The sequence below is a fragment of the Zonotrichia albicollis genome, chromosome 1 (assembly GCF_047830755.1).
Source record: "Zonotrichia albicollis isolate bZonAlb1 chromosome 1, bZonAlb1.hap1, whole genome shotgun sequence".
Classification (NCBI taxonomy): Eukaryota; Metazoa; Chordata; class Aves; order Passeriformes; family Passerellidae; genus Zonotrichia; species Zonotrichia albicollis.
Genome location: NC_133819.1, coordinates 124,569,394 through 124,596,026, shown reverse-complemented (window position 1 = coordinate 124,596,026; position 26,633 = coordinate 124,569,394). Strand labels below are relative to the sequence as shown.

General features: G+C 38.1%; 1 protein-coding gene across 3 annotated transcripts; it reads left to right on the top strand.

Moving 5' to 3' along the window:
• The first annotated feature begins 790 nt into the window (after positions 1-790).
• PEX2 (peroxisomal biogenesis factor 2) lies at positions 791-23,823 on the top strand. 3 transcript variants are annotated; one of them, XM_074552917.1, is made up of 4 exons: positions 792-931; positions 16,329-16,469; positions 18,791-18,869; positions 19,352-23,823. In XM_074552917.1, the coding sequence occupies exon 4, from the start codon at positions 19,371-19,373 to the stop codon at positions 20,283-20,285; it is 915 nt and encodes a 304-aa protein (XP_074409018.1). In that variant the 5' UTR covers positions 792-931; positions 16,329-16,469; positions 18,791-18,869; positions 19,352-19,370; the 3' UTR covers positions 20,286-23,823. The 3 variants fall into 3 exon arrangements, with proteins under 3 accessions (XP_074409005.1, XP_074409018.1, XP_074409011.1); XM_074552910.1 differs by lacking the exon at positions 16,329-16,469 and having other exon boundaries at positions 793-931; XM_074552904.1 differs by lacking the exons at positions 16,329-16,469; positions 18,791-18,869 and having other exon boundaries at positions 791-931.
• Positions 23,824-26,633: the final 2,810 nt, after the last annotated feature.

Below are 26,633 nucleotides of genomic sequence, written 5' to 3'. Positions count from 1 at the left end.
TATGGTATGGAAATGAATAAATCACTATTTAAGTATTTTTTAACTTTTATTAAATAAACATTGACAACCCCCCCCGAACCTGTTCACACAGAGTTCTCTTTAGTTTGCTTTCCAGAACAGTACCAGCCAACTTCACAGCGCAGTTTGCCTCAGCTAAGGTGCCCAATTCAAAATCACCTAAATAATAATTTAACTGTATCACCTAAAGCACTTTTGAGCCCGTGAGGGAAGACCTGACACCGATGCCAGATACTAATCGAGCAACCACGTACGGAACAGTGCAGCTGCTGGAGAAAAACCGCCTGCAGTGCCTTTGGGCTGCTGCCGTGCTCCTTCCCCACGCTGCTCGTTCCTCCCCTCACAGGCCTGTGACTCCTGCCCGCAGGCCTCCCGCCTCCCCATGGACTCCACCCCGACTGCCCTCGACTCCAAGCCGCCCGGTGACCACGCCACCCCAAGCCAGGAGTCTCCTCACGCCCACACGAGCAGCCCCGAACAGAAGCCGCGCCAGGCGCCGGCCCAGCCGCAAACGGCGGCACCGCCGCTCTGATCCCACGGGGCCCGGAGCCGCCCCGTCCCCCTGCGGCCATTGGCTGCTGCTCCTCACCCCGGGCCACTGATTTGTTGCTTAGGCTGTCAGTCAAGCAGCTCGCAGCCCGCCTAGGCGCGGCCGCTGTGCGGGCAGCCCTTCCTGCGCGCCGTCCCGGTGTCTCCCGGAGCGCTTCCTGCGCAGCCGCGCTGGGCGCTGGCCGGCGCACTGCGCTCCGTGCAGCCGCAGCTCCGGGCAGCTGCCGCTGGCACCCAGCTGGCGGGACGGCTGAGGGGAGAGCGCCCGAGGCGGCTCCGGCCGCGCAGAGCTTCGCCGGGAGGCTCGAGGCTGAGCCCGGCGCGCCCGCGGAGTGGCGCACGGCCGGGCCCGGCAGCGGCGCAGGTCAGTCGGGACGCGGGGCGGGACGAGACGGAGCGGCTGCGGCGGGCGGGAGCCGCTGCAGGGGCCGTGGCCTTCGGCGGAGCCCATCCAGGCGTTTCCCGCGGCCTGGTAGGCCGGGGCAGTAGCTCCGGCTCAGGCCCCGGATCTCATGCAGGGCCTGCTTGTAAAAACTTGTGTTTGGCCTCTGTACTCCCCGGCCGCCCCCGTTCCGTGAGTCCCGCTGGCGTTCGGCCTCCTGGTGCCGCAGAGTGCGGAGGCGGGGAGCGAGCTTTCCAGCCTGGCCCAGGCGTGCCGAAGGATGGGACAGAGCCTGGTGACGACCTGTGCGGCGAGGAAAGGCCATAATATCCTTTCAGAGGGGTATTATGATCTGAGTTGTGATATCAGCTGAGAGACTGAAACATTTATAATCTTCGAGGGTCATTCCTCTGACTCCTTTCTATAGGTGGCAAAGAAATCCAAAAATGAGGGTGGCAACTTTCCACTTTCTGTTAATCCAGTTTTGTGCAACCTGTAAGTTACAAATCATTGGTTCACTACAAAATAAGTGTGGATTTATTCTGAATGGCCAGTGTGTTTGACAAACAGACAAACTCTACTTATGATACAGTCCATACTGGAAACCCCAGCACTGTATTTGTTTTATGATCTTTCACCTGTCAGTGTGAGGGAGGTGTTCCCTAAGGTCAAAGATGTAGTATGACTAAAATGTGTACTAAATGAAGTTTGTACTAAAATATGAGTCCAAAATACTTTGCCATTTGATTTCATTGAAAGTTACTTGTTGTCAGACTTTTTTGGGGCTTTACTGGGACATACAGTTTAGCAACAGTTGATAAAAGTTTTCTTTTTAAGACTAATACTATTTTTATTCTTTTTGAAGATGTGTTTTATCATCTTTTTCTTCTTCAGATTTTTTTTCATCTTTCTGCTGCAGTTCCTCCTCAGCAGCAGCTTGTTCTTCAGTTCTTGGCTGTCCATCATGACTAGTTTATCTAATGAAGTGATTAGTTGTAAAACAACTGAAAGTGTCATTGCTGGTACTTATATAGAGTAGTAAATAAGCTAATAAAGGGAGGAAAAATTAATGTTTTGGGATTTTTCTTCAGTGTTTGTTTATACTGCACAAAGTCATCAATATCTGTTACTTGCTATGGAGTTAAATTCACATCTATAAAATGTATAAATTGGCTCATTAAAAGAGAGTACAGAAATAGATGATCATGTCAGTATTGAAACATCTACTTTGGTTGCTAGTGCCTCTAGCATTAGGTATTAGTAAGAATACTTTTGTGGAGTTAGTGCTGTGTTGATGGTTGGGCTTGATTTTCTTAAAGGTCTCTTCCAGTCTTGATGATTCTAGGATTCTGTGATTTACTCTTTTAATTACCATGATGATTGTAGTGTTCTCTATATTGTAAAGTTTTTGATTGAGTCTGTGAATTAGAAAGTGGAATACGTTTAAAGCTGTTATCTGTGAAGGTTTTGCAAGGATCTTATATGGCACCCACTTTCTTGCCTGCTAGTCTAGATTTTTTGGAGAGAGTCTAAAAGAGGTGGGGTGTTTGGGCCTTTTTATGTAGTGAGAGTTTGTGTGTATATCAATATTTCAAAAATCTCAGTGTTATGTATATATATTTGCAGATTTTAAGGTAGGAATTGAAGATGTTTATTATTGAGTACAGCGAAATTGCATTTATCTGGGGCCAAGGCAATTGAAATAACTCTGCTTAGCATTTTGCCTCTATTTTTACATCCTTTTAACTCCTAGGCTTATCTTTGTGCAAACTTGTAGGTTTTTATTTGTCAAGAACATCCTTTTCAGCAAATGAAAAGATCAATTCCCATTAATGTTGCATTAAGTAAATAATTAAAATTAGATCTCTCTGCATGAATGTCAAAATATCTTTTACTTTTCTTAGAAATGTTGAAAACTGTAAAGTAACAGTAGTGAACTTGCGTGTATTTGAATCAGCTCATGCTTATGTATCTCATAGATAATCCTAGAACTCTCAGTATAGTAGTACAGACATATAAAATACCATGTTATGAATTTATTTTTTAAAATATTTATTTCTTAGGCAATGGGCCTTTAGATGCATTATGGATCTACCCACTTGCTAAAGGGCTCCCACGTAGCTAGAATGGCATACCTCAGTTCATGTTTGTAGAGTATTAGGGACTAGGCGACACATATGTCTGTTCTGTGCAAGGAGGTGTTTAGATTTGGGAGAGAATGTTTTGTTTGTTTGACAGCTCTGTTTGTCTCCTTTTAGATTCTTTTATTATTCACCCGTGTCGGTAGGTAAAGACTGTAGGTTTAATTTCCTTAAAGACTGCAGTGCCTCACAGAAAGGTTTTGATGCTTAAGATGATCCAGGACATGTAGGAAGTAAATGTTCCTGTAATGGACTAAATTAAATTAAACTAAAACTTTCAAACAAGTATCATTAATATACAAAGACTTGATTGAGCCATTCATGGAGTAGAGTAGGAAAGGTAATTTTTATACTCTGATAGTTTTTGGCACTATTACTAAACAAAGGACCTTAATTTGTTCTTTGACATCAAATGCTGTGCTGTAAGTCAAGAAGGACATTTTACTTTCTCTGTTTGTAGTCTTTGGAGGTGACAGTCTTGAAAATGGCTAAAAACTGCTACTTTAGAGGATTTTTGGAGGGAAGGAAACAGGTTTATGGCTACATAGTATCAATACCAAGAATATGGTGAAAAATAAATGGCTCTTCAATATATAAATCATCAAAGTGCAGGGAATGATATCTGAATCCAGTATTAACATATAGCTGGATGTAGTAATTAAGCACATGGTCATTCAGGGAAAAAAAGCCCTTAATGTTTAATCACATGTTCAAAATGTGACATGGTGGGAATGTCTTTTCTTATTTTTTTAAACATATGAAAGTAGTTTCAAAGCCATGAGCTTCAGAGAGAAGGGAAGGGATGGACAGCTTATTGAAGGAAAATTAGTAGTAGATTAAACAGTAGACAAAATCTGTCAACAATTTGAGACTACAATTTAAGTACCTTGTTGCCCATGTGTTTTATTTCTCTGTTGGTTATAATGGCCTACTTTTGCAAAACTTTCAAAAATTCCACAGCACTGTTGTTGCACTTGGAGTTTCTGCATTTATTCAGTGAAAACAACAATTTAGAGGATGTAAAGAAACAAATAAATTGGTTTCAGCTAACACTAACTGATAAGCTTCAGACATAAATACAATGAATTCAGACATAATTTCATTGAATTAGCTTGTAAGCATGGTATGCTGCAATAATAATAATTAAGATAATAATAAGAAATGTGAATAAACTTTTGAATTAAAAGATAGCACTGTATTTAATAAGAAATGTTCTGCATATACTACCAATAAATTCATTCTATATTAATGTCAGTCTAACTGAAGAATAAGATATGTTATATTACTTTTCTGATACCTTACTTCTTAAACCTTTTAGGTATTAATTGATTTTTTTTTTTTTTTTGGCAGAGAGGGCTTTTTTTAAGACTCTCTAGGTAATAACTTTTTCAATAAAGTTCACAGTGTTTGTGCCAGTTTAGCAATATTTCCTTTAAGCTATATGGTCTCTGACAGAAACTAATGTAATCTATTTCTTATTCAGTCGGTTAGTGATATTAGTGCTGGCTTTCTCTGAGAGCCTAGTTTAAGAATAAGTAAGATCATTGCCCTGGAATTTAGGAAAGCAGGCTCTGGCCTCTTCAAGTATCTATTTGGAAGATTCCCCCAGGGTCAGGCCCTGGAGGGATGCAGCAAAGCTGTTTGATCCACAAGGATCACCTCCCTGGAGCTGAGGAGCAGTCCATCCCAGCAGTTATGAAGTCAGGCTAAAATGCCAGCAGCCGTGCACTGATGAACAAGGAGCTCATCATGAAAGTCAGACATTAAATGTCCAGAAGCAGGAACACATAACCTGGGAGCAGTATAGAGATGGTGTCTGAGCATGCATGGATGTGAAAAGGAAAGTCAGACTCTACCTGGAGTTGAATCTGGTGATGGATGTCAAAGACCACAAGAATTGCCTCTCTAAAATGCACAAGTAGCAGGAGGAATACTAGGGAAAATGTGTTCTCATGGCTCAATGAGCAGGGAATGTGGAAAAGGCTGAGGTTATGCAGGCTGCCTTTGCTACCATCTCTGCTAGCAAAGACCTTCAGGAACTGTAGAACACAAGGGAGGGCCTGGAGCAGGGAAAATACACACTTGGAAGAGATTTAGGTCAGAGAATACCTGAATTAAGAGGACATAGATAACGCTCTGGGAATGAACCCATGAGTGCTAAGGGAGCTGGCTGATATCATTGTGAGGACAGTCCCAATAATACCAGACTGGGAGATTGAGGAACTGGGAGAGGTGCCTGTAGACTGGAGGAAAGTCAATGTTTCTTCTGTTTTCAAAAGAGCAGGAAGAAGTTCTCAGGGATCTATAGCCTGGTCAGCTTTACCTTGATGGCCTAGAAGGATGGAAGGTGATACAGCAGCTAATCCTGGAAACCCTTCTAAGGCACATTAAAGAAAATGATCAGGAGTAGTCAGCATAGATTTACCAAGGGGAAGCCATTCTTGACCAACCTGATAATTTTCTACAATGGAATAACTGGCATGGTAAACAAGGGGAGGGAGGAGAGTAGGTACTTGCATGAGTAAGTCTTTCAGCAGTGTCTCCTGTGACATGCTCTTGGAGAAGCTGCTGCACTATGGGCTGGGTGAGCAAATAGTCCGGTCAGCATAAAATGTGCTGAACAGATGGACCACAGGGAATGGCAATCAGTGGTGTGAAGTCTAGTTGGAAGCTGGTAACTACTGTTGTACCCCAGGGGTCAATACTGTGTTCAGCCCTGTTTAACATCTCCATTAATGATCTGGTTGATGCAATGGGCAGTTAGAAGATGATAATTTTTTCAATTAAAATCAGTCTTTCAGTGAAATACTCTAATGTAAATTTCTCCCTAGCAAGGTCTGGTTCCCAAATGTTAGCTGTTTAGGAAAAACATCTGAATTCATGCAATTTTTCAGAGCATCCAGAAAGTGAATTAAAATTTTCTGTCTAAATTATAGTACATTGTTTATGAGTTGAAATGGAAATGGACCCTGTGTATTGCTGCTGGAGTGAATGAGGACAGCTGCTACAACTTGTTAGCTCTTATGGACTGCTGAAGTTTACTTCAGTGTGGTGTTTTCAAGCAGGCTGTTTATGCTGTTTTGAGGTTTTTATTGGGTTTTCTTGGTCTGTTTTTTTTTTTTAGAGATAGAGTTGGGCTTTTTTCCTTTTGACAGCTATTAGCATACATACTTTTCCACTTAGACCACTGAAGAGAGTCACACTCTTTCTGTTCGTCTCATTTTAACTAACAAGTGTGCTCTAAACATCACCTGCTATACAGCAATCCCTGTAAAGTTAAAAGCAGCAAATAAAATAAAAAAATTGAAAATGACCAATGTGTTGTGCCAAAAAGATGCAGGCTCATAGTCCAATTGTGCTGTATATGTACATAAAAGGTAGCAGGCTCTCTGTTCTGTAGCTTCTTCAAGAGCTAAACTGTTCCTGCAGCCATACACAACTGCAAGCATCATCAGTTCAAGTCTAAACTTTACAAAAATCTTCAGGAAAGATGCAGTCTTTGTAGCATACCTCTCTCAGTGTTTTTTTTGTTTTGGAGGTGGAATATAAGAACTTTAGAAGTTTGAGTTTATTTCAGGCTCTTTTGAAAAGGAAACTAAATTCAGATTTTTCAGAGTAAGGGGGAAATATAAGAAATAAAGAACTTTGGGGTAGAGGAAAAGGAGGACATACATGCTATAGGAAGGAAGAGAAATTACAGTGGTGCAGCACTTGATTCAAGATGGATTCTGACTGGGCCTGGGCACTTTCTCCTCCTCCTGCAAGGAAGGACTTGAGGTTTTTTTCCTTTAGGAGGAAGTTGAATTGAATGCTGCTAACATTCATTGTGTTTGTATCAGTAGCTGCCTGGGAAGAATGTCCCTAAAAATCACACTCCTTATCTCCTCTCTTGGTTTTTGCTAATATTGTGAGTGGAGTTAGAAAAGAAAGGGGTTAATAAAAATTTAAATTCTAAGAAAATTTGAAAAAATAGATTAAAATAATAGTATTCAAAAGTAATATTAATTCTGTAGTCAGAGAAGCAGAAAAAAATGTCACAGGACGGGTTTGGTAAGGAGGAAAAACTTTTCCTGAAAGAAGTTAATATAATGCCATGACACTGTGGGGCATAACTAAATCATGAAGGGAAATACACGTTGGAATTGCAGAGAGATTTCAGAGGCTGTAACAGCATACAACTCAGGCTGCCTAGCAAGGAAATTATTATCCCTCTTCTAAACTGTTACTTGTAATACCTGTATGCAACCATACAGTTGATTCTAAAATGCTAATGAAGTTACAGGGTTGAGGAGAAGTGTAGTGGAAGTGTATCAGTCTTCCCTTGTGTGCTTAAAGTTCCCACAATTAACAAGTAATAAAATCATCAAGGACTGGGGACACTGAACATATCAAATTTCCCAGCACCCCTCGGAGTCATTGTGTATCCCAGAGGTTACAAGGTACAATCGTACCAGAAAAGCTGAAGGTAGGGAGGAATTGCATAGTGTTACTTATTTGAACAGAATAGCCTCTCACTTGCAAGTCTGCATGAATCCTACAGTCGACTTGTATGAATAATTATTTGTCTTTTCATTTTTGAAAGACAGCTAAAAGTTTCATTATTTGTATTTGCAGTGTTGTGTTTTGCTTGCACACTCAGCACAGTGAGATTGAAGACAGAAAAGAACAGTTCTTCAAGTCAGACAAAAGCCTTGAGTTTCTGCCTTGCTATTGACTGGTGGTGGATGTAAGAGTATGATGCTGAGATTCAAAGGCAGCTGGTTTCAGAATTACCTGGTTTTCCTGACTCTGTTGTTCTTTTTACTCGTACTGCATGTATCTGACCTGAGTCTGTGGTGACCTGTTTGTGTACTAAATCTGCAGAAAAATAAGTTTAAATAGGTTTGGATTTTGCCAGTTAAACATGCAAAACCGATTCAATTGAAGTTCAAATGAGTACTACTGCTAATCCGTAAGATAATGACAGAATAGACAGTAGAAGGAAAATCTGAGACAGTCAAAAATTACATTACCTTAGATTTTTAAAGAACACAAGCCTGAAAAAACAAATTTGTGTCAAGTACTGCTCTTTATCCTTGCACCACTTGGGAGTTTTTGATGATAATTTGATCAAATTATTCATAAGTTATGCCATATAATACAAAACCAAAACTTAAGACATGGAGTGAACAGGTTTGTCTTTTTTTTGATGCAGGACTTTATTGGTTCTAGCAAATCATGAATATATAGAGTCTGTAACAACACTGTTTTTAGTTAAGAGTCCTTCTTTTGGTACAGATGTGAATAGGGGTTAATTACGATTTAGGCATTTAGGGCAGCTTTTACCATTCTTACCTAATAAGTATTTCTAATAAAAAGTTAAAGGACCTTGCATTCCTGCAGTGCAGTACTTGGATCAGCATTGTTACACTTGCGTATTGCTGAATATTCCTAACTGTGCCATTGGTATGCATATGTATGTGAAAAGGAAGAAAGTTGGAATAAAGTCTGGGCAGTGACTGTGTTTCATAAATGATAAGCGTAAAGTGTTTAATGCAAAATTGCAGGGTTCTGTCATCTGTGGTAAATTGTATCAGAGTATATAGAGCAGGTGTATCTGAATCTCTTGTATGTATCTCCTCAATCTTCATCCTGGCATCTCTGTACTTAGCTGGTGATCCATTCGTATGAATCAGACAGGTTGGAGCAGAACAGAGACACAGAGCTATGAAATGAGAATTCAAGTTAGATGACTTTTTGTTTGTTTTTTAGGTAGTTTTGAATGGAAGAAATGTAAGGAGGGGCATGGAAAAGATGCATAAAATTGGGGTTGACATTGTACTTGACAAATAAAGGGATGTGAGATACAGTGCCCTTAGAACAATGAAATGCAAATGTTTCATATATCATGAGGTATAAGACCAACTTTTCAGAAAAGCAACAGTAACCAGCAGAAGAAGAGTTATGGCTATAACTGCACTCACTGGAAGAGTTATGGCTATAACTGCCCTCAGTGTGCTCACAGCTGTGTGTTCATGTTCAGTCATTGGACCTTTCTGCAATGGAGCTGCATACCTCTGCCACCAGGTGACATTTCATTCTGCTCTACAGAAAAGATCGCACATTTACTAAGCCTTGTGTTCTTTTCACTGCTGCACAAGCATTGCAGTATTGCTTAGCCATCCTTTTACCAGAGCCTCATATCCTTATCACACCCAAAATGTCTTCAAGTACAAGAGTCTCTCGGTCATCTGTTGATCACATCAGCAGGTGAGACCTACATTATTAACTTAATTCTTAACTTGGCTTAGCTTTTACGCCTCCTGATACAGGTTCAGTCACAGGTGTTGCCCCTTCCTTACAAAGGGCTGTTTCTTCCCAGCTAACCATCACAGTTGCCGCTCTGTTCAGCTGCTTTAACCAAATCTCTCTTTACCATTTTAGTTCATCAACAGCAAAGGTAAAGCACTTCTCCAAATAATTGCCATTACCTAGTTCCAAAGAAAAATGTCTGTTGTGTATGAGACACATTTTGCGAAGCATCTAGATCAAGGGATTTTTAGCCATGTTTTTTGGAAGTCTTCAAGTTATAATGCAGCTTTGTTTTTTACACTTCCAGGTTTTTATCACTAATTGCTTTAAAAGGAACAACAGCTAGATTTCTTTAATGTAACAGAGGATGAGAATTTAGAAGTGAAACTGGCATGTCCCTTTAGAGATGAATTTGTAATTTGATGTACTAAGGAACAGGATGACAAAAGAGGAAATAAGATGAGGGAGGAAGAGAAAAGGATATGGGATTAAGAGTAATAGTGATGGAACATTAGCTTGTTATGTGTTTATCTTCCTGTTTATTCCAGTAAATGAAGATTAGGGCTTATCAAAAAAGTTATTAGGGTGATGCTGTCTCTAGCTTCTGTGCTACAGGGAATACAAATGTACTTGGAGGTTTTATCGTCTTGAATTTAGCACTACAAATTTTAAAAGGTTAGTATTTTAAATATTAGTTATGAGGTAACTATCAGATCTGGTTGTTAGGATCTAATAATCTGTCTTTTAAGAGTGCTTACTGATCACCAATTTATCTCAAGTCAGTAGAAGTTTGTAGCATTCAGAATATCTTAGGGAGTGGCCAGTAATTGTCTTGGTTTCTAGCATTCGTCAAGGGGATGTATTGCACTGATGTGGGATTTTCAGTTTCCATCAAATGCTGTCAGAAATGACTGATTTACAGTTTCTAACAGTGCAGCACTTTCCTGCTGCTCTTCATTACTGTTGTATCAATTCTGGCTCTTCTGAGCTGGTTTTGATTTTGTAACTTGAAGCCCTAATATTTTGATTCTGGCAGGTAGTTTATGGAAGATAAATCAATGAACTATCATTAATGTTTCCTTGCTGTCTCCAGGCATTCAGCAGTGGCTTATCTCTTGTATCTCATGTTGTGAAATCTTAGTTTACTGAGTTAAAATTGGAAAAGCAACCTGTGATTTGAATGTGTCTTTGTCTTGTGCTTGGTCTTTGAACCTTAAATGTAACAGTAGCACTTTTAACCTCCATAATAAAATTCTTAATTTTATCTATGGGAATTGTTTGTTACACAGTCATTCAGTGTTTTCCTTGAATTCGTCTGTGTTGAGAAATAGTCCTCTCTCCCAGGAATATAAAAAATAAATAATAGTTTCTGTGATTGCAGTGTGTTACTGACTTTTCAATTAGTGTTAGTAGTTATTCCAAACAGTTAAAGAATCAATTTATGTTCTTTAGAAAATGATAGGTATTTGTCTGAAGTATATAGAAATCCAGACAGTAATACAAAATCAATCTATTTTTAAGGTTATTTGAGGTAATGATATAGTGATGAGTTAATTTTACAGTGATTAAGAGACAACACAGTTGGGGCTCCCAATTAGACTTTGATCTGAGGATATTTCTCTCTGTACTTGATAAGCAGGAAAGGGATGAGATTTAATGGTGAGACATGAGGCTTTGAGCAGTTGGGATCCATGTTCTATGTTATGAGAGTTGGTGTAAAGGAAAATTTTAAAGTTACCTGAATATGTATCATTTGGTTTCTCATCTTTAAAATTATTGATTTTAAATTGACATATAAAATATCCTCTGCTATTGAGAGTGCCCAAAAAGAACAGTTAAATGATAAATTTTCACAAAGAAAAATGTAGAACAATCCACATTAAAAAAAAATCTCAGCATTCTTGTGATGGGTGGAAAGTTAGGTTTTATTGCTATCTGTTGATACCCAACTTTATTAACATCAAAGGAGGGATAGTAAACCAAGGCTAAGGCTTGCTTCCTTGCTGTCACACACACCCAGTATGGCAATGCACAATACCAAATGTATTGTAGCTCCTGAAGGAAAAAGGGACTGTGTGTTATTGTTATCTCCAGAGAGGAGATGGTTTCTGCACCCTGCTTTCCCATCCTTGGACCATTGATCTCAATGCTGGGACTTGGCAGAGTCTAGTCTGTTGAAAAGGATGAAAAATTGTTACCTTTATGTATATCCTGTAGTTTCTTTGTGTTGAGATACTTTATAATAATAAAATAAAATAGTAATAGCGAATTTTAAGAGGGACTTTATATCAGGAATTCTTCATGGCCTGGAAATTAAAAGAGTTGTCCAGGCAAAAGTAATACAATATGATTAGTGATGAATATAAAAGAATAGCATAGGAATGTAAGAATAAAATTGATGACTGAGGAACAAAATAAGTTTCAATTTACAAAGCACAAGAAAAGAATCAATGAAAGGTTCCAAAACTCTGAGTAAGAGGAGGCACGAAGGGATAAGTCCATTACCTAGATCTGTTATTAAATAAGAAAGGAGAACAAGGAAAAGACTTTCAAAGACTGATTCTTCCCTTCATACTTTGTAAAAGAGATATATTGTGACCTGTTACTTTCATAAAATTAATCTTAGACAGGAAATAAAAGTGGAACCAAAGCACAGAAAGAATAGCCTAAGGAATCTTAATATAGATGTGCTCAAGTGGCAAATCCTAATAAAATTCATCCTAGAATGATTGAAGAATTAGGCACTGCTGATTTTATTTATTTATTTAATATCCCAGAGGGTGGAAATAGCCAGCAAAATGGGTTTGTGTGTATCTGGTTTTGTGCCTCTTTATTCTTCTGTTAAGAGAATTATTGAAACTGTCAGTTTTGATTCCAAATAAAGGTTCAGGAGTAAATAGTTTAGCAATTAATTTGTATCTAACAGTGTGTAGAAGAGAAATGGTAAAACACCCAGTATAGTTTGGTGCGACCTGTTTGTAAGAAACCTCAATATTTTTCTCTTCTAAATAACAATAGCAAGTTTAGTAAGAGGAAAACTTTAAGTACTGTGCAGCTTTATTCCAATAAAGTCTTTTTCCCTACATGAGCAAACTAGGGAAACGTAATATCAATATTGTCTCCATTAGATGTTGATCTTATCAGCATCAAATTGAAAGATTGCCTTTACAGAGTAATTATCTATAGTACCCTGTCAAGATGAAAGGGCATTAGTGAGTTGGATAATGGAAGAGAATACATACTTAGAAAAGTTACTGATGATACAAGCTGGAGAGAGGTTGAAAGTTTAGGATTTTCTTTTTTCCTTTGTTTCAAACATAAGGTCTGAATTCAAAATACTCTTGATGAGTTTGGAAAGTGCAAAATCAAGAAGATGAAAAACAATGCAGGCATTTAACATGACAAGCTCAAAATATATGAATCCAAAACAAGAAATAATTATTCAGATAGAGAGAAAAAAGACATGAAGATATAGCAGATCTCAAGGTGAATTGCTGCTGAGAAAAAAAGCAAAGTTGTTGTTTTGTTGTGGATTTTATTTGGGTTTTTGGTTTGGATTGTTTTTTCTTGAGGATCATACCAGGCATGTTGTAGAAAGCACATTTTGTCTAGTTTGGCAAATCTTCTTTGGGTAATTGGTCCTCTCACATGCCTTGCAGCTTTTTGCTCTTGAGAAGATTCAGCAAAATGGAAGTTCTTTTCCGTTGTTCTTGATTTCTGGTATGGAGTGAAAACTGTCCTGATTTTTACTAAACATGCTTTATACTAAATATGAGGAAAAGAGTCTTTGGGCTATAAAACACTGGAACAGACTACTTAGAAAAACTGTGGAATTAGCCTTCTTGGTAGACACATGTCAATATATTCTTGAGCCTGTGTTTGTGCTGTGTTAGAATTTGGTGGTCTCTTGTAGTCTGTTCCATCTCTCCATTAAGTTCAGTGTTAGACTACATGTTTTGTCTACACAGAAGAGATTGTGTAAAAGAATTAAATCACCAACTCAGTGAAGTTAGTGGATATGCTGCTTATGCATCCTAAATGTAATTTTAAGTTCACAAAATGAACTAGGTAGGAAAAGATCTTTGAGCATCAAGTCCAACCTATGGCCTAACACCACCTCATCAACTAAACAAGGGCACTGAGTCCTACATCCAGTCTTTTTTTAAACACCTCTAGGGATGGTGACTCCATCTCCCTGGGCAGATAATTCCCAATCTCTCTTTCGGTAAAGAATTTTTTCCTGATGTCTAACGTAAACTTCCCCTGGCACAGCTTAAGGCTGTGTCCTGTCATTCTGTCCCTGGTTGCCTGGGAGAGGAGACTGACCCCAGCCTGGCTACAGCCACCTTTCAGGAAGGGATAGGGAGTGATAAGGTCTCCCTGAGCCTCCCTTTCTCCAGGCTAAACACCTCCACCTCTCTCAGCTGTTCCTCACAGGGTTTGTGTTCCAGGCCCCTGACCAGCCTCATTGCCCTCCTCTGGATGCGCTCAAGTGTCTCAACGTCCTTCCCAAACTGAGGGGCCCAGAACAGGGGAGGGATGACCTCCCTGCTCCTGCTGGCCGTGCTATAGGCTAGGATGCTCTTGGCCTTCTTGGCACCAGGGCATGCTGCTGGCTCTTGTTCATTCGGCTGTCAGCCAGCACCTCCAGCCTGGACACTGTACAGCCACTCCATCCCCAGTCTGTAGCACTGCAGGGGCTTGTTGTGGCCAAAGAGCAGGACTCAGCACTTGGACTTGTTAAACTTCATGTTGTTGGACTTGGCCCATCTATCCAACCTGTCCAGGTCCCTTTGCAGAGCTCTCCTACCCTCCAGCAGATCAACACATGGTCCCAGCTTGGTGGACTCAATCCAGATCATCAGTGATGATATTAAACAGGACTGGCCCCAGCACTTGTCCCTGGGGGACGCCACTAGTGACTCACTGCTAAGCATTAGGAACAAATTTTGGGGTTTATTTTAATAAATATGTTGTTATTTTGCTTCTCAAAAAGTGATTTGACAGATCATACTTAAAATTATTTTAAGGCTTCTGCATACATGTCTATTTGTCATCTAATGATTATACTAGAAAAGCAGGGAATGCGATTGCAGTAGCTCTGAGATAGAAACCCCTTGATTACTCATCCACAGTAGAAAAGCCCTGTGGAAAAAAATGGCACCCAAGAGATTACTTGGATTTGTATATTTCTTCAGGCAAAGTTTACAGACCTGTAAATTTAAATGTAGAATTTTTGTGGGCAGAATGCATTGACAAATATGCCTGATGGTAATACATCTCTTACTGATAGTCCCAGAACAGGTCAATAATAATGCCTATATTGATAGCAGCAATGCAGGAGATGTTACTTGGTATTATAGCTAAAATCCATGTTATCCCCTTAATTATAATTACATTAATATTGACAGGCTGTTGACAATACTCGCATTACTATTGATAGATTTCTGTCAATAACATGTTTCCAAATAAAATATATTCATTCATAATTTCTACATTGCTCAATACCAGCACTAATATATACCAGAAGAAATTTCTTTTTCCCTAGTGATATACAGTAATTTTTTTTGTACTGTACAAGTAGGGTTGTTTATTTGTTTGGTTAAAAAAGAAAACAAACAAAATACAGGCTATTTAAGAATGGAACATTTTAGGGTTTTTCAGTTTGTTTTTTTTTTTTTTCTGGCAGGCAATTCTTTTTTTTTCTATGCGATATCTTTGACTGTATAAAGGGAGAACCTTACAAGTACCAGCCTTTACTAATTAAAGAGTATTTCTGTAAAGGTTCATCAAACATTGAGTTTATTATGTATGTGAGTGTTGGTATGTGCCGCTTTCATTACTGGGTCTGTGATTTGGGGTTCTTATGTTTTAAAAGTAACTTAAAATAAGACTTAAAACAGTAAGGATGACAAATAGAATTTAATAAAATCATGGAGGAAAACAAACATTTTCTATATTCTCTGTAGCTCAGCAAAATATAGAATGCAAAAATAACATTTAAAAAAGTACAAGATAAATGTCTTTGCACTTATAGGGTGTGGTTTTATCTAGTTTTAACCTACTATAGTTCCCACTAATTTCTACTGTGATACTACTGTGTGCAAAAACAGTATAAACTGAAAAAGAACAAATTTCTAAAAGGAGTTTGTATAGAAGTAATTTTTAAAGGGAAATTTGCTAGTATAGCAAGATTGAGATTAAAATGTAGGGCTCTTCTCTCAAGGAAACAGTTGCTCTTATTCAGATCATTAGGACATTTGAAGACAATTTCATAGGACAATGCAGATGTCAAACTGTCCCCTTTAATATTTGCCTGTGAACAATAAATATCTTCCCTTGAAGTGCAATAAAACCTTAGATCAATTCAGAAGAAAGTAGAGTGGATAGCAGAACACTGAGCACACAGAAATGTGCTTACATGTTAAAATCAGAAATATACGGATATAATCTTTAGGTAACTTTCAGGGTCCAGTTAACAACCATGCCCTATGGCAAACTTTAAATGTTCTTAACAGGAAAGAACTCAGAACAATGCCCAGATTTATTGCTTGAATTGAGAACACTTAATTTTCCATCAAAAAGAAAGCTTTTTTTTATTATTTTTTACATAGCTATGTTACAAACATAATTTAAAAGATAGCATCCTTATTGTTTTTGGTATTCTTCCTTTTCCATATAGTGTGCCTAAACTTGACTAAAAGTTCAATCAATTTGCTGGCTGGTAGTTCAGGAAGAGACATTAAACATGACACCATTAGACAACATATATAGTGTTGATTCTGATTTTTTTTAAAAGAAGACTTGTTGGATTTGGCAAAATTTCAAAGGTTACCGAACAATAGTTGTGCTGTTTGGGCATGTATCTCAAAAGTGGTTCCCTTTTCTGTATACAGAATTCCAGTGCACTCTGACAGATTCACTGAAATTATTTCCTTCAAATACAGTTCTGTGTGGGATGATGGATGTGAAAAAAAAAATCAATTAGATTCTGCATTGAGGCAACGGGAAGGTCAAAGTCCAAATCCCAGAGAAGATTTTAGTCTGCTCTCCTGTGAAAATTGGGAATAAATTAATTGCTAAAACAGGTAGGTTCAGGCATCATTTGGCCAAGTTTCAAGAATTTCTGGGGAGAAATTTCTGGAGATTTCAGTCTTGGTGGGCAAAATGTTCCAGCTTCCTTGTTTCCAGTTGGAATTTCTCGTGCAGTGACTTAACACTGAGTTGACTCTCTTTATTTCATTGCATCTCACAGAAAACTTTGGCTTAATATTCTCTGCAACCTTCTTAGTAGAAGTAGAAGATTATTCATAGACCATTTCTTAGCTGCCTTATCCTTCAAGTTGAACAATCTGAGTTCCTTCAAGCTCTTCTCATGTATCAGGACATGGGGTTCCCTGATGGTATTAGTTACAGGACTTTTCTCAGTTTGTTGACATTTCTTATGTACTATTCATAGAAAAGAAGCTAAACTGGACTTAGTGTCCCAGGTGTAGACTCACCAATGCCAAGTGGAGGGTAACAGGCACATTTTTCAGCCTGCTGGCTATACAGATTCTAGTGTGCTGCAAGAATGCACTGGTGGCTTGTGTTCAGTGTGCTACCTGTCCCCACATCCTCTTTTTCAAAGCAAGTGTGCAGTCATACAGGCTCCCAGCCTATGTGTATTTCATGATCCATCATAATCCTGTGGATTTGACACATTTTCCTTTGTCTTCAGAAAATTCCTGATGACCCATTCTTCACTTGCTCAGGTTTCTTTAGATAATATAGCTATAATGAGAGAAAAAAATCTATAAATATTTAGTCTACCTTATTTATGAGAAACCTACAATAGAAATTGCTCATAGCATCTGTAGTAATGAAAAAAAATTGGCAAAGATGGTTGAAATGATGTTAGAAAATAGTCTTAGTAGATGGATCAAGGAAGTTGTTTGATAAGATGTCCCTTTTGAGTAACTAGCATTTTTGAGGGAGGTTTTGAGTGTTGGGAGTTATGTAGAACATTGAAGCAAGTAGAACAAAGTGAAATGAGTAGAAGAGAAAGTGAAGAAGACATTAGACTTTTAGGGTTTATGAGTGAATAACCAGTGGCAGGTTCCAGAGCAGGTGGTTATCAAAGGCTCCAGTTCCTAAAATGATAGTGGAATAAAAAGATGAGGGATAGAAGGGTGGATGCTCATTGGGGCTGGAGTTTTTGAAGTGATGCAGTAAAATCCAGTAGGGGTTGAATTGACCCTTTGATCATAAATTAGAGGAGGGAAGTTACTTGAATCATACTGGAAAATGTTTCTGCTTTGGTTTCTGCTACAGAAAGGACTAAGTGTGAGGGAGACAGGTTTGGTTATATAGGCTTTGTATCCTGGTTTTTCCAGCTGGTGTGGAAATGAACCCTATGGCTGTTGGCTCAGAGGAGGTGGCCTTATCCCGCCTTCAGCCATGTTTTGCCTGCTAATAAAGGAAGGAGTAGTTTAAAAAGGCTAAGTGGAGCTGTTGTGTGCTCTACCCATGTAGCAGTCCTAGTTAATTGGAAACTACTGTTATACACCCTACACTAAAGACAAAGTCATATTTCCTTGCAGTGATAATTAATTATGAATATGGAAAACAGTAGGAAAGCTACAGATGATGTTTTATATTGTGTTTTAAAACTTCTGGGGTGTTATTTTTCAGCAAACATGGTTGTCTCTTTGAAGGGTTTTTTTTTTTAGTATTCTTGACATCAGTAGCAACCACTGCTACCAAGAGCCTCTACAGCATCTTTTACTCACAGTAATCTTGTATGGTTATTTTTCTCTTTTAAATAAGAATTTGAGGCACTACCTCCTATACTTTCTCTAGAAGGCTGTGGATTCCTTGCAGGTCTGTTATGTAAAGAATTGGTTTAGAAAGTGAAATACGTTGCATGCTCTCTGAAAATACTTCTGAATCACTTTGGGGTTTAATCTGTTGACAAAAGGAAGCAAAAATTGATTACTCCACAATTTTACATTGAGATGTTGCCTCTATTTTTCTTTCACAATTTACTGCATTTATTTCTCAGCCAGGCTTTCAGATGCAACAACATTTAAAAGAAACCATTTTAAAAATATTTTTATTTTTTTCTATGATGCTTGAGCAAGAGGAGTATCCATTTGTTGATGTTGCTATTATACATTAATCATCTTGCCTGGAAATGTTATATGACAAGTAGCACAATCCCACACCTGTCAAAAACACTCTAGAAAATATATGCAGACTTCAGTGAAGTACTGTATAATAATTTATGTCTGAATGCTGAATATTTCTTAGATCTCACATGATTTTTCTCTAAACAACTCACTGCCTTTATTGAGAAAATTTTATTCATTCCCACCTTAATTTCATCCATATCTTTATGTAATTCCTAAATTTGTCTGTATTTCTACAGTTTTGCTTTCAGCTGTAGCAATTGAAGTGTTCATATGGCAACACTTGGTCTGCCTCACTGTTCTTTTCCAGATTTTTTGGTTAGTATTTCATTTTCCCTATTTCTCCATAAAACACCATATACTGTTGCGTTCTTCTTTCTGATCTATCTTAATATTTGATTAAATATTACAAATATGCCCTGCAATATTTTAATGTATATATAAATTTATTAATATGTATGTATATGTGTATAAATCTGTGGATTTTTCTGAATATCTCAATAATGTTGAACACTTGTTTATAACCAAATGTTAACATGTTGTGAGAAATGGTCAAGCGTAATTTCTTCTAAAAATAAGATTTTAAAATAATTTAAATGTGTAGTAATTTTATATTGATGTAAAGCTTCCTGAAATGAATTGTGACATATTAATAACATATTTATAGAGCATTCTGAGAATTTTTTGGTTGCTTATCTATTGCTGATATATTACAAATTTTTATTGTAATGTTATTTTTAATAAAAATAAAAATAGGAAATACTCTGCTATACTAAAATATATTTGTGTTTTATTTCTAGAAAGTTTATTTGTGAAGAAATGGCCTCCAGCCTTGGAAATGAAAAGAGTGTGAATCCTGTGCTCAGAATAAGTCAGCTTGATGCTCTTGAACTAAACAAAGCCCTGGAACAACTAATGTGGTCCCAGTTTACCAGCTGTTTTCATGGATTTAAACCAGGGGTGTTGGCTCATTTTGAACCAGAAGTAAAAGCATTTTTATGTCTCATATTATGGAAATTCACTATCTATTCCAAGAATGCAACTGTGGGACAGGCCATTCTCAATATTCAATACAAGAATAACTTATCTCAGTCAGAGAAATACCAACCTCTGAGCAAACACCAGAAGTTATGGTATCTTATTTTCACTGTTGGTGGAAGATGGTTGGAAGAAAGATGTTATGATTTATTTAGCAATCGTCAACAGCAATCCTTCTGCAAAATTAAGAGCTATATAGGTTTTGGATCTGGTCTTCTTAAGCTTTGTGGACTTGTAAATTTTCTGATTTTTCTTCGGAAAGGAACATTTGCAACACTTACAGAACGCATTCTGGGAATTAGGTCAGTTTTTTGCAAGCCACAAAATGTTCGTCAGATAGGATTTGAATACATGAACAGGGAACTCTTATGGCATGGCTTTGCTGAGTTTTTGATATATCTGCTACCACTCATTAATGTACAGAAACTGAAACTTAAAATTTCCTCTTGGTGCTTGCCTATCACAGGTCTTTCCAATAGTGAAAACTCATTAGCAGTTCACTGCAGGGAGTGTTCACTTTGTGGGGAATGGCCTACCATGCCACATACCATAGGCTGTCCACATGTTTTCTGTTACTACTGTATTAAAAGTAACTTTTTATTTGATATGTATTTTACATGTCCCAAATGTGGCTCAGAGGTACAAAGTCTTCAGCCATTGGAGTATAAAATTGAAATGACAGAATTGCATGGCTGATATGAGATTGATTTCATTTTCATGGTATATATTGAAGAGATTAATGGAAGATTTCAGAAATTATTGAAGGCAGACTGCTGAAAGAGGCTTTTGGGGACTCTGTAATTTATGTAACATGTATTTTTACTGGTCTTAGGTTTTTACTGAGTAACAGTGCCAAAATGCCCTAGCCCACTTGGCAGGTGAGGGGAAGGTGGTTGGATTTACTCTGGATGGTGTGTGAGAAAAACAACAGCAACATTCTCAGGAGGTTCAAGCAGACCTTTTACTTGCAAACTTTAGACCATTCCAATTGAATAAGGCGCTTTGCAAACTTTGACTTGGCAATCTTTAACTTACCCAGCCACAGTGCCATTACCAACTTACCTAGTAGATAGATTAAGTGGGAAAGTTGTTCTTTTCATGCCTAAAGAATAATTTTAAATTTGAATTCCCAATATGATGTTACACTAAAAAAACACAAAGGCGTAAAGAATGTTTAAGGAAAACAGTGCACTTTTTAGACCTTTGTGAGATGACAACTAATTTTCTCATGCAGACATGTCTCAGAGCTTCAATTACATATATGTTGTCTTCCCTCCAAACCTGAGGGGTGAAACCCATCATCCTGTGGAATGTGGCAGATGTTCAGGATAATCCACATTCTTCTGAGTTAGAGACACTGAAGAAAACTGTTCACTCACAAGATGCTGTCTGTAGGAATTGCCACTCGTGTTATTTGGTGTGGTCTAGGTGGGTGCCAAATCTCTTAAATTCACTTCCACACAGAAAAATATCAGACACAGTTGTGTGCATGCTAACATATTAAAACAGGCAATTTCCTGCTTTTTGCATTCACTATTTGCTTTCTTAGCCTTTGCAGTGCTTTAATTGTTCTTACACTTCATCCATTTACTCTTCAACCTGATTTTGTAGGATTATTTTCTTTTTAATTGCAATCCTGTTTTAACAGGAAGTGTTATTCAGAAGAGTCTCATTAACACAGAAATTCATTACATCCTCTTTTTGAATCCTAATTTGTAAAAAACATATACAGTTAAATTAAATAAATAGTTTTATGGTGGTTCTGTTCTCGATTGGCAATCATCAATAGTCAGTCCCAAAAATAGCAGGGTAACAGCTGATTGAGTAACTTTGATCTACTTTTATGAAATGGTTTATTACATTCTTCATTCTGCATTCTGATTAGAACAACCCACTAGTCTATTTGTTTGAAGATCTTAAATTCTAGTTTTTGATCTTTAGAGTGACACACAGTGCTTTCATCTGATGTAATTAGGTATAGTTAGCGGGTGGGCAGCTAAAAACTTCATTAATTCTGCTACTCTTCTGTGAGTCAACAGAGACTTCAGAGCAAGTGCTTCCAGATCCTGTGCTGTAATATTATTTGTTGTCAAATGTGTGTATTAGTAGCCTGCCATATTTCTGTTATTTGCTGTTGCAATTAGAACCAGCAGGTGCAAACCTGTTTTCATTAGAGTATGAAAACTGGCAAGTCATTTGGAGAGCATCCTAAAGTTACTTTTTGATCCTGAAGGAATTTTGTGTGAATTGTCCTTCCACATCACTTAATAGCTTTTCCCAAAGAAATGTGTTAGCAACACTGACTTAAAGGTGATCTAATGTCTCCAGAAACATCATACGCATTTTGATACTTCAGTCTTTATCTGTGTTTATTAATAAAGAATTGTATGCATCCAAAATCCAGTGTTCATAGCTTACAATCACAGCAGACCTTTGTTTGCTGTGGAGACTTCATTTATTCTGAAGTTTCAGAGCAATATTTTATCAAAAGAATATGGATTCTCTGTTTTGGCCTCTGCTAGGTGTCATGACCTTCTTATGTTGGAGTTTGCTTCTTTCCTATATAGAAATGTTTCATTTTCCTGAATATTAAAGAATGTTATCTTCCTTTTTCATTCCACCTCCCTCTGTCCTGCTGTTTGATGTGCATAAGCTGTATGAATTTCCTGGGGTTTGTTTTGTCTCTTGCAGCTTCATGCGGGTAAAGTTTGTGCTCTGTTTTTCATCCCTGTTACACTATCAATAAAAAAGCAGTTTAGTACCTCTATTGTACAGCTGGTTTCTGCTGGCTCTGCTATATCACACTCTACTGTAGTTTTTTTTTCTTTTTTCTGGAATTAAACTTCTAATGCTTAACTTATGCTGCCTTATTATAGCAAAGCATTGGCCTGCTTCTGTAGCACCTCCTCATCACTGTGTTGGGTTTGTAGCCCATAGTATGTACGAAGTTTGTAAAGTCTGTGTATTGTGGCATAAACTGTTTTTGTTACCCTAAGAACCTAGATCTTTAGGTGGGGGTTTAGTTATTTTATTTTCCATGCCAGTAAGCAGATATGAAGCATCTCATAGAAGTAGGTGGTTTGGGAAAAGAATGATTGTTTGTGTCAGATACAGGTTTTTTTTTTTAATCTCCCATATGGTAAAACCTTTGCTCAGTTATAGTCACTAATGAGACCAGGATTCCAACTTGAATACTGAAAAAGTTTCTACCAGCTTACCTTTTTAGTACTTCAATATTCAGCATTTTCCTGAAGCACTTTAAAATTAAAAGTACACTTCTAAAAATATTTTAATTCTATTTTGTTGTGTCTTGTGATCTACAAGTTGCAGAAGAGTCTTAGTTAAAGATATTACTTGTAGAATAATCAAAGAATAATTAGTTTTACATATTAATTACCTTGATAATTTGTCCTCATAAACATTATATTTTTCAGGTTGAAACTCTACTTTAACAAAGGACTGCTACATCTGGTCCAACTTCCTGTAGTACAGTGAATAAATTTTGTTTTGGAATGTTAATCTTTAAACAAAGGGGGATTAGTATTCAGCTACCACTAGAATGTACTTGTGAGTAGTCATATGTGCATCAGTGAAAAGGGTAAATGCTCACAATTTAAGGAAGCTAAAGGACCAGAACTTCTGTTCAGTCTTTGATAGGAGTTACAGCTTTGTATTACCAGTTTTCTATGTGCTCTGTTGACTTTGTGTGCTACATGAACATTTTCATTATCAAAAATCCAAATATGAAGGCATAAATGAAACAGACTAATTACATTAATAAATATACTAGGAAACTTTTCATTTTTTCATTTGAATGAGAATTACCAGTTGCCACAAGGTGTAATGGGAGGCATTCAGATGAAAGGAGTCAGAGGATGCTGTTTTTTACTTCCACACACTACCATTCTATCTACTCTATGTTTTAAGGGAGGTTTTGTATAAGTAATTTTATAGACGACTTAAAAGTGGGAGTTTCTGTGAAAGAAATGAGAGGGATAGTATTTGATTCCTGCCTTACCTGGAAATATCTATTTTTTTGTATGTATAAGATATGATGGACAAGGATGATCTCAGCATTAGTAAAGAGACAATGTGAAAAAAGATGAAAGATATGTGTTTGCTGAATACAATTCATTATTATGTCCTTATTTGAGAATACTAATGGAATTGTTATCTGGGATGTGTCATTCTTATGAAAACCAAGTTGACAAATAAATGATATTTTTCAACAGGAGGTTCTGAGGTTTGCCTTTTTCTTAAGAGTTTTTTTCTGAAAGGGTGGTTATTTCTTACTCAGTGGGTGACTTCATACTTTGTCATTTATGAGACTAAAATGCAAAGTGAGAAACTAGTCTAGACTTCTTTAAAAATTTCTTCAGTTTTAGGTTTAAGCAAATTATCTTTTCACATTTCTTCTTTTGAGCAGATTAGTCGTAGCTGTTACACTTTGCTGTGTGTTTGCTAGGAAGCTGTGTTGGCTTGTGCTGAGAACAGAATATTGTGGTGTGGGTGGGCTCAGGATAGGGTCGTGCTTATTGCCAGGACAGATAATTAACTGATGGTCATTTGCTTTTAATACAGTATGGTAGCCTGAGCTGCTGCAAGTCTCTGTGTATACAACCAAAACAGCAGAAGCAGTTTCAAAGTGGTGCTTCAACCCCTTACCTGTTCCCTGGAGGAACTCTTAGTAGAATTGGTTGAATAGATTACAGCTGCCTGCCTTCAACGTCCCAAGAGCATTTTACATGCTGACAACATTAAAACATCCACCTAAATTGTTACCACAGTCTTAAGTTTCTCCCATTCCAGGGGAGTCCACTTCCAAAGTGAGGAGCTGGCAAAGTGGCCAAATAGCATTCAAGGAAATGACATTTGTGGGCAGAATCTCTCTCGGACTGGCACCAGATGAATCACAAACATGCACAGGCGTGTTTGCACAGCATCTGCTAAAGCCAACCAGTCATCTTTTCTGTTCTCTAGAGCACAGGGGTTTAGAATTCTCAAACTGTCTGTTGATCTGCATACAAAAATGCAGATCTGTTTCAGATACAAGGTGTTGGCAGACTTGTACAACAGCAGGTGCAGGTAGTTCTATGTCTTGCAGGCAGTTTTTAATAAGTACAAAATCCTCATCTGCATACCTCTGATCTTGGGGCTCCTAAGAGAACAAATTGGTGCAAAGTATGATAAAGTTGGCCAGTGTGCTACCATTGATCTCATATCTGTCTACTTTGAGGGACATATTTCAAGGATATTTTGGGAGGAGAAAAGATTGTCAGTCTTGTAAATGCTCTGCATTAGGCTATTTTGGAAGGGCTGTGATGGAAAACTAAGCATGTTGGAGTAGCTCAGGAGAGGGCAGAAAGCTGACTCTTCTCTCTTCTGCCATTTTCTGTATTCATTGCAATCTTCTTTCTAACTTCTTGACTGCAGAACTGGCAACTTTCACTAATGTGACCAAAGCATCCCATCATGTTCCCTAGCTGTTAGTCACTTGCCAATAGCTGGTGTGCCATCTTGTTTAAAGCCTTTACCTAAATAGTGCTTCGGGACACACTGTGCCAAGGAAATAACCCTAGATAACATCTCCAGATTGTGCAACTGCCAGGGATACCTCTGATGCCATAACTGTGTCAAGGATAATCCTTGGAGATACATTGCCTTAATGGAAAATAGTCACATCTTAAGGTTCAGTAGGAGTCTTCAGGTACCCAATTCTCTAAGAAGGTTGCTTTCCTACTCTCTGTAGTTAGTTCTCCTTTGTGGCCTGAAGACAGGGTGCAGAAAGGATCAGGGTTTTTTGCCTAGAGCCAAGGCACTCCCTGGGGAGAGGGCCCTAGGAGACTGCCTGTTGCAGCAGGCAAAGACAGTAAGTTGCATCTGTGGCAGTACTGACTCTTACATGGGAATATGTATTAGCTCTGAGATCTTGCAAAGAGTTTTGAAACTTGTCCTGTTTTGTTAACCTGTTATAACTGGTTATAACATAACTGTGTAGTTCATTCAGAGTAACCATATAACTGCCTGTTATATGGTTACTCTGAATGAATTCTCTCCTGTTGTACCCAGTTTTGATACAAAGTCTTTTAGTCAAGTTTGTGCATCTAAGGGACAACAGGCTTGATATTCTGGATGTTGATATCCTGTTTGTCACTGGTGATCTTCATCTTAATTTCAAGTGCGTTAAACCACAACAGAAACTATGAATATACTGTGTGAGAGACAATTATATGGGTAGGGGCGCATGGCTTATGGCAAGGCTTAAGAAGCAGTGTGCGTAATGCAGACCCAGGGCTAGTTAAGCTTTTCTTAAAATGCTTTTGTGTCTGTTTGCACTGAAATAGGTAAGTTTCTTATGACTGCCATAGCCACTAAACAGTCTCTCTGTAATTAAGAAAAGCTTCTATGATGTATGTGGAGTATTTATTGAAAACATCTAACTCCAGCCTCTTTAGATGCATGCTGCTACCAAAGATTGTGGATCCCATGGATTGTTCCACCTCATAGTCACATAGTTCAAAATAACTACCATTGCTTCAGGATACTTTTCATAAAGGCTCTAACATCTCCTTGACTGCTACACTACTAATGTTGACAGCCTATCCCTGATTTCTCTGTATTAAAAAGGATAAGAATAGGGCAAAACTGGAGGCAGGTGCTGGACACAAGAATCAGAGCTCTGTCAAGATAGACAACATGAGGATTTCAGAGGTTATGCAAAAACTGTGCACTCACTGCTGTTCATTCCATATACTGGGGACAAAATGATCCCATGTGGTGTGTGGTAATTCTTCTCCAAAAGAATGCTTGAATGGCCAGAGCATGCTGCAGATGCAAGCATGAGATGGGCAATTAGCCAAGTGGCACAGCTCCTATTACATATGTTGTGGGAAACAGGGTAACAGTTCAGTTGTGTTTGGCTGGTTGTCTCCAGGTTTAAGCAAACTGGCCGTTGCAGAAGGTATAGATGGACTTGCAGCATGCTGTCTTTTGCATCCTTTCACAATCCCTGTGACTGATAACAGCAACAGCAGTCACCCTGCA

Coding starts and splice junctions, on each gene's coding strand:
- PEX2 (XM_074552904.1), top strand. CDS start 19,371: ATGGCCTCCAGCCTTGGAAATGAAAAGAGTGTGAATCCTGTGCTCAGA.